The sequence below is a fragment of the Hyalella azteca genome, unplaced genomic scaffold (assembly GCF_000764305.2).
Source record: "Hyalella azteca isolate HAZT.00-mixed unplaced genomic scaffold, Hazt_2.0.2 contig5464, whole genome shotgun sequence".
Classification (NCBI taxonomy): Eukaryota; Metazoa; Arthropoda; class Malacostraca; order Amphipoda; family Hyalellidae; genus Hyalella; species Hyalella azteca.
This window is the reverse complement of record NW_025935654.1, coordinates 1,095-14,467: the sequence shown is the minus strand read 5'-3', so window position 1 is coordinate 14,467 and position 13,373 is coordinate 1,095. Positions and strand designations below refer to the sequence as shown.

At 37.6% G+C, this 13,373-nt stretch overlaps 1 protein-coding gene across 3 annotated transcripts; it reads right to left on the bottom strand.

Moving 5' to 3' along the window:
• Positions 1-293: 293 nt before the first annotated feature.
• Positions 294-13,154, bottom strand: LOC108670412. Of its 3 annotated transcripts, XM_018157883.2 has the most exons (13): positions 12,974-13,154; positions 12,442-12,828; positions 11,868-11,931; positions 11,324-11,464; positions 10,380-10,592; positions 9,372-9,444; positions 7,776-7,982; positions 6,217-6,371; positions 4,857-5,143; positions 4,498-4,643; positions 3,327-3,477; positions 1,026-1,860; positions 294-993 (listed from the first exon to the last, which is right to left on the bottom strand). In XM_018157883.2, the coding sequence occupies exons 3-12, from the start codon at positions 11,886-11,888 to the stop codon at positions 1,596-1,598; spliced, it is 1,659 nt and encodes a 552-aa protein (XP_018013372.1). In that variant the 5' UTR covers positions 11,889-11,931; positions 12,442-12,828; positions 12,974-13,154; the 3' UTR covers positions 294-993; positions 1,026-1,595. The 3 variants fall into 3 exon arrangements, with proteins under 3 accessions (XP_018013372.1, XP_018013373.1, XP_018013375.1); XM_018157884.2 differs by lacking the exons at positions 12,442-12,828; positions 12,974-13,154 and having other exon boundaries at positions 1,062-1,860; positions 11,868-12,005; XM_018157886.2 differs by lacking the exons at positions 7,776-7,982; positions 12,442-12,828; positions 12,974-13,154 and having other exon boundaries at positions 11,868-12,005.
• Positions 13,155-13,373: the final 219 nt, after the last annotated feature.

Here is a 13,373-nt window from a genome sequence, read left to right as displayed (position 1 = left end):
AAATCAACTCCTCTTCAAATTCATCTAGAAAACCCAACATGAATTTCCAAGAAACGTTCATAATTTGTGTTCTCTCAAGTTTTACCTAAAAATAATTTTGGAACACTCGCTTGGGCGTTGAATCGAGCCGCAACAGAGGAGCTTATAATCTAAATAGCGTCTGTAAACCTAATCTGTATTCTATTTAAATCGACGAGAATTCCACAAACGTGAATCCACATGAAGTCAGGAACGCGAGGACGTGCTGTAAACTTTCCTGAGACTGTGGGGTTATTGTGCTTAATAAGGACCAATCGTAATGCATGCATGTTTAATATATTCCATTCCAACACATAAATCTCTCAAAGCCTTCTATACCGAAACATAATACATATTTTCAATAAAGAAATCAGTCTTATCTCTCAAAATATCACTACCCGTACAATACACAAGAAAAAAATTGACTAGCGAATAAACGATTCTTTAAAAATTTTGAACTTGAAACATCAACTCGGCAATCCGCTATGCAGATTTGACATTGGAGCTTAAATCAGTATTTTAAAGCAATTCCCAGTTTTCTATGAACCTCTCAGACCAGATTACTAATCCAAGTCAGCATACGTCACCAAGAGGAGATGCAAGTCCAAGAGGGAGATGCAAGTAGAAAACGAGTTTTACTAATGCGTCCGGAAAATAAAAATATATCAACTGAGAAATTAAAAAATTTAAATTTCTCAATAAAAATTTCATCTGTTCAGAACGCCTCAAACTTATGCAATGAAAACTGATTCGTTTTCGATAAGACGGGTAAAAGGCTCAGATGTGGCAGGCATAAGATAGGTGTGATGCTGGTAAAATTCGAATAAGGGACAGGCAAGAGACGGAGAACTGCCTGCCCTCCTACACAACTCAACTCTTAAGATCCTGCCTGCCCTCCTACACAACTCAACTCTTCAGATCCTGCCTGCCCTCCTACACAACTCAACTCTTCAGATCCTGCCTGCCCTCCTACACCTGTCTCTTATACANTGCCTGCCCTCCTACACAACTCAACTCTTCAGATCCTGCCTGCCCTCCTACACAACTCAACAACGCTTGAGTTACGCTTTGCCTGTCCTCTTGCAAAATTATATTTAACAAAAATCGAACGTAATTCATAGTTTCAAAGACAATCTTCTGAATTCTGACAAGAATGTAAACGAAAAAAATCTTCTGCATAAATCACTTGCTGGCCGAAATCAAGGCACTCCAAAAATAATGGCTACCTCAACAATGGCAGCAGTTGAGGCACTCGTGAGATCACATTGTTGAAGTATCACTTGACACACGAGCGTCAGGTGATGGTGATGAGATAGTAGCATAGTAAGGTAACGTTTAGTTGCGTAACAAAAAATTCTTAGAAGACCATAATGCGCAGATATATGGCATTGCAAGACTAGCGTTGCACTTATATAGCATGTAATATTGTAATATTCAAATTCCAAGCTAACAAAACTGAACATTGACAACCGAAAACAAGACAACTCATCTTGACAACCATCGGTCGGTTTATTGGAACATCCGAGGTGAAAAATCTTTTTCTCGTAATCCTGTTTCTCTCAGCGTTTGCGTTGATACTAAGCAAACCAGTCCATGGCAATGGGCACATCAACGTTCGCAGGATCAGCGATGAGGTTGTAATACAACTTGCAGCCGCGGGTCTTGTAGGTCGTATAAACAGTGGCAAAGCAGAGGGGATTGAGGGAGTTATCCTCGATGGCGACCTCCACGATGTCTGCAGGAAGCGCGAGGCACAGACGGTAATGTGCGGACGGCGTGAGGCGACAGGCCATCAGGTGCAGCCTTCTCTCGGTGCTGACATCCATGCTACCGTGCAGGGAACTGCAAGTAGCAAGTCATTCTAATATTTATTGGAAAAACACAAGTGCCAATAGCTGAGAGCGAATTCAACAAAAAATACTAAAAAGTCAAATAATAGCGGTTTCAGCGTTTATTTGGTCGTAGGCCTTTCACCGATTCTCAACATTTCAGAATAATTCACAGCTTGTTGCGGTCTCGAACGCGCAACTCACTGCTTCAATTTTACTTCGCTTAACCGCCCGGCCACCTCGCCCATTATGATCAGAACCTGACGCACAGAGCTGGGATCGAACCCGCGCCTCTCTGCGCCAATCCTTTTTTGACGCAGAACCCTGGTTGAAAATTTTTCAACCCTGTTTGAAAAATTCACAGTTTTTTACAACACTTCTCTTTAACTTCACTTCTTGTTTGTTTGTCTGTCTGTCTGTCTGCTACAAATCTTGTAATCGAAATTTAACACACTTCTACTTATCCTATCAATCTGAAATTTTGCATGCATGTTTAAAGTTGGATACAATGCATGAATCAAATGTCAAAATAAATGATTTTAAAAAGTAAAAATTTTTTTTTTATTAAAAAATTGAAAAAAACAATTTTGTCAGCTACAAATCTTATAACTGGTATTTGACACTCTTTTACGTGTCTAATTGATCTGAAATTTTGCACACTTGTGTGAAATCAGAGGCAATGCATGAATCAATTAACAGAATAAATAATTTTGAAAAAAAAATTATATATTAAAAAAATTATATATATTAAAAAATTATTCATTGTACATCTGTAAGATTGGAGATACTGGATTCTTTGGAAGTGTTGTCTTTAAAAAGTAATTTTTAAACGTATATTATTTAATTTTCAACTATACATCGAGCATTCGAACCAAACATTTTTAAGGTTAGAGAGTCACAACAACGAGTCACAGCTCCCAAAGAAGTGTTTAGCAACTTAAGCATTACTAAATAAAAACTTTAATAACAGCAGACAGGCAGAACCTTCAAACCTTCCGCTCACTCAACTATCACAGATTACTTGTTGTTGATAAGCTGCTCTTTGCATTCTCTATCATGCCATGTCAGTTATTATGCAATTTAGATTAGGCAACGTGGATGATGAATTTCGAACAAGGCTTGGTTCTTATTTTCCGGCATAGACTGCAAAATTCAGTAAGCTAGTTCCGATATTGTTTTAGTTCAACACGAGCAAAAGGCAGTTGAAAAACTGAGGCTATCCAGATACCGACCTCAATTGCCTGTACGTTTTAAATCCTAGAACATCACAAACCTATATTATTCCAAACGGAAAAAATCTTAAAATAAACGACGTGGCAAGCTTTTCAATCATAAAAATTTAGCTCGTAATTTTCAGCGTGTGTGGGGAATAATGCTTTACTTTTAACAACGTTAAAAGCTAAATAGCATTGTTATTAATGCACAATAGTACCCCAAGATGGATAAATGCGTTATTTTACCAAAGAGCTGCCCACTTGCCTGCAGCGCCTAAGCTTATTTATGGCTGAGAGGAGCCAGTCGAGGTGCTGGTCTGCGACACCGAAGAAGGCGAGTGTCAGGGGATGGTCCAGCACTCGGGCACGGAGAGGCTTCACGCCATCCAGGTCTACGTTGAGGGCGATGCGCAGATCTACAAATATTAACAATTAAAACGACGTGGATGCCTTCAAATACTTAGAAGAGAATTAACATACTACCAACTCGAAATCGCTTAAATTCTGCACAGCAAAATTCATATGAAACTAAGGCTGTTGTTGTGTAAATCAGGTTCATGATACAGTCAAAATATGTGACCGACAAAAAATTGTGCTCGATGTCTTGAAAATAAATACAAAGTTGTGGAGCAAACTGTCAATATGATTTGCTTGCAGTCACATAAGCTTCAGTTCGTCATGAGGACACTCCGATTCGTGCCATTGTTCTGGTGCCGTATTATCGGAAATAGTTACGAGTTAGCAACTAGTTACGTTCACCTTTTCAAGCTAAGCCTACCAGTCACAGACAAAAATCGTGCTTTACGTGTACTTGGGCCGCTACGTGTGCCTGGGCAACTATGCGTACTTGGGCCGCAACGTGAGCTTAGGCTCACGTTGCGTGTACTTGCGCCGTGCGGGTGCGCAACGTGCGTTGCGGGTACTTGCGCCGCTATGTGTGCTTAGGCAACTACCTGTAATTGCGCCGCAACGTGAGCTTAGGCCGCAACGTGAGCTTAGGCCGATACGTGCACAAAGGAGGCTCAAGGTGTACTTCAGGCGCTAAGTGAACTTGAGCTAATTTTATTAGTACGGCACCGGGTTTCTGGCGAGCCGGAGCTCGCGAGTGGAGCGCGTACTGCGAAACTCGAGTTCCCCGGAGCTCGTACAATATCTTGCCTCTAAGGACCTGGAAGCCACGGTCTCGAATCCGACCCTTTTCTCTTTCCTTTGCTCATCTCCATTCCCCTATAGTCGCGTCCGAGTGATTTTTTTCCCCTTTCCGGCCTCTTTTTTCCCTCTTTTTTCACATCTCCCTCTTCCTTCGACCCTTCATCCACGTCCGCCACCTCAGCCACCGCCAGACATGCATGCACACCATCAACTCATGGATTCGTGTACCAAAATGTCATGAATAATTCAACCTTCATGTTGCATGTACAAGTAGGAGAACTGACGGAGGTTGCTGACGCGGGTGGGCATGGCGTCAATGACGTCAAGCTGCCGTGCGCACGACACGTAGAGCTTCAGCTGCAGCATCACACGAGGCAGGCGGTTGATGCTGTCATCACTCAGCCTGCCCGTGAATGTCGCCAGAGTCCCGCTGAAAATAGGAAAAAAATAAGAGGGAGGAGAGTAGCGCGGTCATCGCTCACTTTGGCGGTGGATATTGCAAGCTTTTGGGAAATATTGCACAAAACTAAGAGAAATTTACCTGATATATCGATTAAATCCAATAAATAGTCGTTATTCCTGCCTTTTATACGATCACAAAAAAAGTCTCATTTGCTCATTAGGTAAAAAATAACGAACTTACGGCTTTCGATCGAGCAGACCAACGAGGAAGTCGTCGCTCTGAAGCTCCGTTGAGTGCATGTATTCGACATTAGCCAAGCTGATGTAGCAGTCGTATTCTGCCAAGACTTTTACGGCGTTTGTGAAGACAGCGAATGGCGTAGAGCGGCATGAGCGCAAGTTCACCAGAGCCACCGTGGGCGGATGAACCTCAATGCACTCCAGCATCGTAGCGATGAACGCTCCGTCACCAACGGCGTAGAAACCAAGAGCGTTGATCTTTGCCTTGACATCATTGGGGGGATTCGTCTGTTCAAAAGTGCAACACAATCAGTGTGAACATTTATTCACTATTTTTTTCTTTTGAATGTTAGCTAAAAGATGTTTTCAGCGATTGCTCGCGCTTGAAGTATTTTCTGAGTATATTTAGTAAATAGTGACAATTACGACTCTCGTCCCGGCATGTGCCTCAAACTTTGGTAACAAATGAATTGAGCAAAAAGTCTGCGATGGACTTGGAAACTCCCGAGTCCCAACGCAAGGGAAAGCTGTGTTGGTGATATGATACTGGCAAGTAGGATATTTGGTCATGATTATCTTGGCAGTGCCAGGCGCATAGCAGTAACTTCCTGGAGCCTAGAAATTTTAAACCATTTGTGCCGTCGGAGGGTGAGTACGAAATTTGCATTTCTTCATGACAATAACATATAAAATTCATCAGGCCAATCATGCCAGTTTTTCATTACATCACGCCAGACATAAATTTTGCGAAATGTTGATTTGGAGTTGGAGAAATGGAGAACTAGGTTATCTCGGTATCAGAGGAGTCCAGAGAAATGATTTTGAAGTAACTCAAGGTAAAAATAATAACGTAGTAAGTTAGTAACCCATTTGAATAGTCCCATCAAGCACGTATGATTTAGGGTCAGAATTTCAAGCTGCGGGACATAAAAGCCTGCCATGAAGCCGGATGTAAAGAAGTGAAATCTGGGTTATTAAACATTTAGGGTCACTGTTTGGCCTCATTGTTGGCAGTGACTCCTCAGAGTATGTGTAGTTTGAGTCACTTATTCACTTATAAGCAACTCTTGTTGAATGACGATGTAGCAAATTTTAGGCCAATTTCAGAGAACTGAAGCTAGTTTAAGAGCTACGCAAATTGTATGATTCATGCAATTGGTCTCAAAGTTTCAGTGCATTTGGAAGTGACAACAATAACGTCAATATAGATCTTATTCATAACAGAGATATTCTTACTGGCCTTGAGATCAAAATTTTCCGGTACAATGAAGTTTAATGCATTTTTACTATTCATTGCTCTAAAACATTTCAAAGTATTGCAATGACTTATAAAATAAATTATATTGCCCAACTTGACCAACCTTCAGAATGGTGAAGGCTTCGTCCATCTGCCTGTACTTGTCGAGCATGAGAGACAAGGCAAGCTCAGCAGACCGCCTCTCAGTCCCGGCGGCCGCGGTCAGGTCCCGCCAGCGCTTCTGCTCACACTTCTTCTTCAGGAGCAGAACACCGCATACTGAGTGATGCATATAAAGCTTATTATAAGTGCATCATAGTAGATACAGAAATAACATTTCTTGGATTATCTGATTCCAAGGAGTCCGGACCAAAATACTATGAACATGACAAATAAAGAAGTTTAGTGTAAAAAAAGATTTTAGTTTGATTTCTCTGGCTATGGTTCTACTCAGCATTGTTGTTTTTACACATGCAATCTAGGATTATGTTCCTTATTTTAATATGCTTTACAACAGCATGAAGTTTACTTCTCATGGACTACTACCTACCAATAAAAAAATTTATTAAGAATCAGAATTTTATTATGAATAGTCCAACAAGTGAACTGAGAAGCTGGAATTAGTTTTTAAACTTGCTTGAATTACAATGTTATTCATTTTCACAATGTGTTTTCTATTTGTTGAATAAAATTATTATACCAATGGCAAGGATGAAATGTATATCATTACACAACATTAATAACAATCCCATCATCCATGCTCTGCACAAGATTTTCTCTGCACTCAAAGAAATCCAGACATGGAAGGCAATCTCAACTCCAAGTTTAATAAATTATCTTTTTTAGGAAGAATGGAAAGATTCAAGAGCAGTGTAGGGAAAAATAAGAAGAAAGCAGTTACTAATTTATTCCATAAGTAAATTTTGCTGTTAAAAATCCCATGACTGTGACAATGCTTCGATCCAAGTTTTGCCAACACAAATTAATGTTATAGAATGTTTTGAAGGATCAGTTGGATTATTGGATAATGCAGTTAGTGCAGTTATCACCCATAGCTTGCATGGTTCACAACATTAATAGATGCCCCCAAGGAATGCATCATGACACAAGTCATGTGGGTCAAAGCTACTATATTACCAAACATTTCATGGGTCACATAAAAACAAAAAGCTACGATTTTACCAACCATTTCATGGGCACTTAAGAACAAAAGATACTATATTACCAATTTTATGGGTCACTTAAAATGGAAGATACTGCGTATATTACCCAACATTTTATGGGTCACTTAAAAGTGAAGATACTATATTACCAAACATTTCATGGGTCACTTAAGAATGATCCAAAAATGCACATGTACGGTATTTTTCATTAATAAGAATGTCTTACAGAAAAATCATAAGTACTACCTAAAAGTTCAACAGGTACCATCATAGTTAGAAATAATTTCTCAATTAAATTCTCAATTCTCTAAGCAAATCCAGGCAATCTTAAAATAGATTGATAGTATTATAAATGTTATAAAAGAATGATAGTATTGTAAATCTTAAAATAGCATGATACTATTATAAATCTTATAATAGAATGATAGTATTGTAAATCTTAAAATAGTAGGATACTATTATAAATCTTATAATAGACTGATAGTATTATACATCTTATAATAGTATGAGCAGACAATACCATTATTGTAAATCAATTTGCTCTGCTTTGGGTTGATGTCATTGCTTAGGTCCCGTAGACTGAAGTGATAGTTCTGGCCATTGACGTCTGGCACCAAGACACTCAAGTGCCGCTCCTTGAATGTGCACCACGCATTCAATATGCGAGTGGCATCAACACCCGGCATGTCAAGGTACAGCTTGACAAACTTTTCAGTTTGATCCCAATCTGACGTGAAGAGAAATTGGGCTCAAATGAATATTTACTCGATGCTAAGATAATGCTTATATTATGTTATAAGATTAGAATAGGGCTCCACAAAGTCCACATACATGCTATATATTTCAGACTTTACCCAAATGTCCTATAAACAGGATCATAATTTCAGTGCATGGATCATTGAAGATTAAAAAGAGATTGGAGGAAAAATATTTTGTCATATAATACCTGAGCAATGATGTACAAAATATCTCATTGGAACATACTAGTAATGAAACTTCAGTATTGTACATGAAAAATTTTCAATCTCGAATTTGTGCAGATCATTAAGTTTTGAGTCAGCTAAGCTAGCAATTGTCAGTGAAGATTGAAGTGCCACAAGATGGTATCCACACACGGCCACCATTTATTGCCTGATAAACAGCATCAAAAACCAGATTAAAAAGGAGATAAATAATTCATAACAAAATGCAATGATACAAAATATTTTCCCACACACAGTGGTTGCATTAAATGTCAAACAAGAATATATAAAAGAATAAAAGAAAAGAAATAGAGGGAGGGGAAGGAAGAAAAAACTTGTTCAAGTCAAACAAGTTAGGCCTGAAACCATTACCTTGACAGCTTTACCCTATAATAAGGAAGGCTGCTAAAGAATTTACCTATGCAAGGCACTCCACAAGAGTGTAAAGCATTCAAATAAAAACCTCAAAGCACATTACTTAAATGTTCAAGAAGGAAAATGACTTGATAAATATGCAAGGTTCCTATCACCACAATCACATCTCAGTATCAAGGTAGCTAAAGCCATTTAATTTAGATTTTGATACTAATGAAGCTACAAAAAATGATATATGGGATAGATGGAAGGCAAAGAAATTTCCCAATGTCATAAAATAAAATAGTGACCTAGCAGTGAGATAATGCAGGAGTCTACTACAGGGAAAGTTTATCAGTAAATAAATTTTGCTCTCAACAGATAGATGACAAGATAATTTCTAATTATTAAAATAACTTATTGTACACCCAAATGAAGTTGTTATCAGCAATAAAACACTACAGTTAACATGACAAAAGTTGGTTGTATATCTGACCAATGAAAGAGAAATTGTGCTGTAGGACTGACGCTGCCATAACAAAGTCTGCTTCTGATTCTCTGCAATGTCAACAATGCTGCTATGTTTCCATGAACTCAATGTGTCAAAAAATATTTCTTCAACATTTGCTCACATAAAATTTAAAATTTATTAAACAATACACGAATGGATGTGAAAAAAGAATGGCAAGCCTTAGATAAAGTTATTCATCACAAGTGGGTATTGAATTTTAATACATAGGAAATTAACAGAGATAAGTAATTTAATATTATGGCTTGTGATTAGCCAGTAAAAAACTCACCCTGAATTGCAACACTGGTGATGGGCAGGCCAGCAAGAGAAACATTGTCTGCTGTGTTGGATTTTATGGCAGTCTGAGAGGCAGCAAATTGCATAGAATTATTTAGCACCATTAGTTTATAGAGTGTAGTAAACACTTAATAAAATGGGAACTAATTGGTAAAATTCAATAAGAGTTACAAATAGAAAATTGAGCTATTCAAATGATAGAACTTGAGATAAGATCCACTTAAAACTTTTGCTCATTTCAAGCTCCAAATAATGCCCTATTAAATAGATACTTATTTCTCAACCCTATGCTCAAGAATTGAACTCAAGCAAAGGAAGATGCCAGCTTGTTCAATATCAGCTATCAGTAATATTATTCAATCTATAATTGCTGCCAAGCATAGGAGCTTCAATATTCATTGCTGACCAAAACACTTGGAAAGTTTTATAATTGGCAAGTAACAAACATGAAACTTAAGTTTCTTAGCTCAAAATCTAGAAAGTTTCATTAAAAGCTGGCCATTCAAATTTCAACTACAATTCTGCAGTATATTTTTGTGTTTGTGACAGTTTCTTTTTCAACTTTGAATGCAAAGCGTTAGAGACAATCCCAATGCAGATGGTGTGAAACAACTTGTATTTAAATACATCTTAGAGGTACTTAGGTCTTTTTTTTTGTGATAATCTGGTAAAAAATCTGGCTTAATGCATAGAAATAAAATTCTGTAAGACAAGGTTTTTAATCATCAGCTGGTGCAATACACCATCCTGCTTTTGTACTGAAGAGCTTGTACCATTAAATTTTCCCCATTAACTCGGCAGTGGGTACATAAATTACATATGTAATGCATGACTATGAAAATCAATCTTAATGAAACCAAGCAAAAAGGCAGCAAATCTGATCAGTTTTTGCAGATAACCACTGTAGGGTTAAGTAAGTGTTGAGGTACTCCATTTAATTTGCAGGGAGAAATGTAATGTTTTCAGGAAACCTTTCCTGATTAGAAAAATATTAACGTACCTCAAGCTTGCAGGTGATGAGGGAAATTAGCTCCTCACATTCACAAAGTCTCTTCTTGACTTCATCACTGGGGAGTCCCATGCCTGCCAACTCAATGGAAATGCTATCAGCCTCATCCCGTATAGCCACAATCTGCTTCTCTAGTTGCTCCCTGAGCGGCAATTTGCTTGCTTCTCTCAGTGCCTCCTGCATTTTGGCACTGCTGGCCAACAACTGCAAATGCCAAACAAGCAAACTATTCAGCTATTGTAGCACTGCATAGGTACAATTGTTCCTATACTTAGTATGGCTTCAACATTGTATAATTATGCAGTCTGACAAGGGTTAATGTTGCAAAATAGACCAAAGCAAATCTATGAAGTTTTCAGCAGTTGTTTTAAATGCTGCAATTCTAGATGACACGTGAGTTTACACTGAACCTAACTTGTTAAATATGAAGAAAAAAATACCTAATTTACACTGGTATACAATGTCTTTCATTAAACTTGAATGATGCAAAAAAATTTGTTTTAAGCTTCTGAAACCTTACTTCAAATCTTTTATTCAATAATTTTTAAAAGATTCATCAGATATTTCAGAAAGCAAAAACCTTGAAACAGTGGTCCTCAATCACTACTGTAAGTAACATTAGAAACCATCTCAAACTTCTAGCATCGACACATGCATAAGCTCACATAAACTGAACAATGGACCATCTATTAATCTAAGCTTGAATATGGTATTAAAAATACCTTTATATTGCAGCATCCTGCAATGTAAAATTTAAAACAATGGATATACCGTATACCAGTCAATATACATCTTGAATCTCATTGATAATGAAATTTATTCATGGGTTAAAAAAATTGTGCCAAAATTGAAAATCTGAAATTAATAGAAGCACCATGGGGCATGGGATCAATGCTCATCACGTGCACAATACCAGGTAAATAGATAACACTTGCCTCTTGCTGCTTCTTTTCCAATGTAAGAGCCTTGATTTTATTTCCAATGCAATGAATTTCTGCATCCAGAACATCATCTAACATTACAGTCTTGGTTCCATGAGTCTTAAGATGATTAAGCTCTTCAAGGTATTCCTGGAGCTGTGTAGCAAAGAAGTCAAATGTTATCCTTGTGAAAGTATTGTCTAATAATAATATTATAAAACTATAAACAGAAAACCTTAATATGTTATGTCTTAATATGTTCCATATAAATAGGACACACAAAAACTTCTTATTAATCTTGATGATTTGTCAACCAAAAACATTAACAGGACATTTAAAAAACAAGGATTTCACTTTCTCATGTGTGTTTCCATTCATATTTTATAGTTTGCAGGTTTTTTTAAGGAGGAATCTTTGCTGATACATCCCAGATACTTAGATAACATTACAGCAAACATTGTAAATTGACCAGAAATTGAGCATGCCAATGGTTATTTCCAAAATCCTCAGATATCACATTTTAATAACAAAGAAAGATTGATAAAAAACATAAGATTACCTTGTCCAAGTTCAATTCCATGGTGACCTGGCTGCCTGGCAGGCTGGCAAAAGCAGCACAATGACTATGGCAAATAATGGGCTATCAATATTATTTAATTAAGTATAACAATGTCAAAAAATTCAAATTATTATTCTGAAAAACTTGTCAGAAAATTTAAATTGATAATTTTTCATAAATTATATTGGCATTCTAGATACTGTATTTACTATAAGGAGTTCAATCTGGCAAACATCAAGTTCTATGTGTAATAGCCTGTCAACTAACTAGTAGTCAAGTCTCTGTCAACTAGTAGATGAAAATGAAATGACGTCATTAATTATCACATAATGGATACTGGATAGGTCACAAAATTTTTGAAATACTGTGAATAAAGAATATTTATGACTACCAAAGTTAAAACTCAGTTGATCTTGATCATAAAACCGAATAGCATATAGGAATGATTAGAAAATAGAAATGGCAAAAAAATAAAATTTGCTGATACTACAATTGACAGAGCATTATAAGCTATGTTAGCGCCTGCCTATAAAGCATAGACATATATAAAACAGTCGCAGGCTTGCAGACGTACCTATTTCATGATTTGGGACTTATTGGCAGTTTGTGATTTTGCTGATGCACTGTAGATTTTAATAAGAAACCTAGATATTATTTTCCAGGAATTTGATCAAGCAATGCCCATAAAGGTAATAATTTGTAACTAATTGTGCTAGTGCTATTCTAACTGTTTATTTTTTATTAAATAGGGACAGTGACAGTCATAGGTGCTAAGGTGTAGCTCTCAGAAGAAACATTTGTTTGCTGTTATCTGATCATTAAATTTTCTGGTCCTAAACAGTTCTCCTCGTGTTGGTTATTGCCACCATTTCTTCATTGGATCCGTTTAATAAGAACTCAGTTTTTCACCACCCTCCTCACATCTGGATGCGATGGTCAGCGACGGCCAGATTGAACCGGCCTGTGGATAAAAGGCCAGATTAGACTTTGAAAACTTAAAGGTTGTTTTTTTGCTTCAACAAGCTACTTCAAACTAGATTAGTAAATAGAGCAAGGCCAAGGTTAGTCACCCTTACCTATCAAGTGATGGGATTGGGAGGGCTTACCCACTAAATACCCAGACAGGGAGCAGACAGCAGAGGCCAGATGGTCCAGCCTGGAGGGCTGGAGCATCATTAAAGTCCATTCGGTTGGCACACTTTAGATGAGAAAACAAAGACCAGCTGATGCTAGGCTACATCTGCTATGCTACATGGCAACTACCATCAGGGTCGTACTTCAAAGGGGGCTCACTGTCTGGGGCACTCTGGGCGATTTGTTTAGCACTCTTGATGGTCTTGAGAGTTGAGAGGATCCTGTTTATAATCACATTTACAATAATATATGTGGGATAGAATCCTTTCACAGGGGTCAGGGTGCGTACTGGCAAGTGGCAAGGCTGAGTGGCATTTAGAAAAAAAATTCCATTACTTTTCCATTACTCTCCATCATAGTGGCAAAGCAGAG

Bases quoted from the DNA above. Each gene is read 5' to 3' on its own strand.
- LOC108670412 (XM_018157883.2), bottom strand. From the start codon at position 11,888: ATGGAATTGAACTTGGACAAG. The intron at 5,144-6,216 runs GTTGGTCAAGTT...ACTTTTGAACAG, and splicing joins AAGCCTTCACCATTCTGAAG to ACGAATCCCCCCAATGATGT. The intron at 1,861-3,326 runs GCAAGTGGGCAG...TGCTACTTGCAG, and splicing joins AATAAGCTTAGGCGCTGCAG to TTCCCTGCACGGTAGCATGG.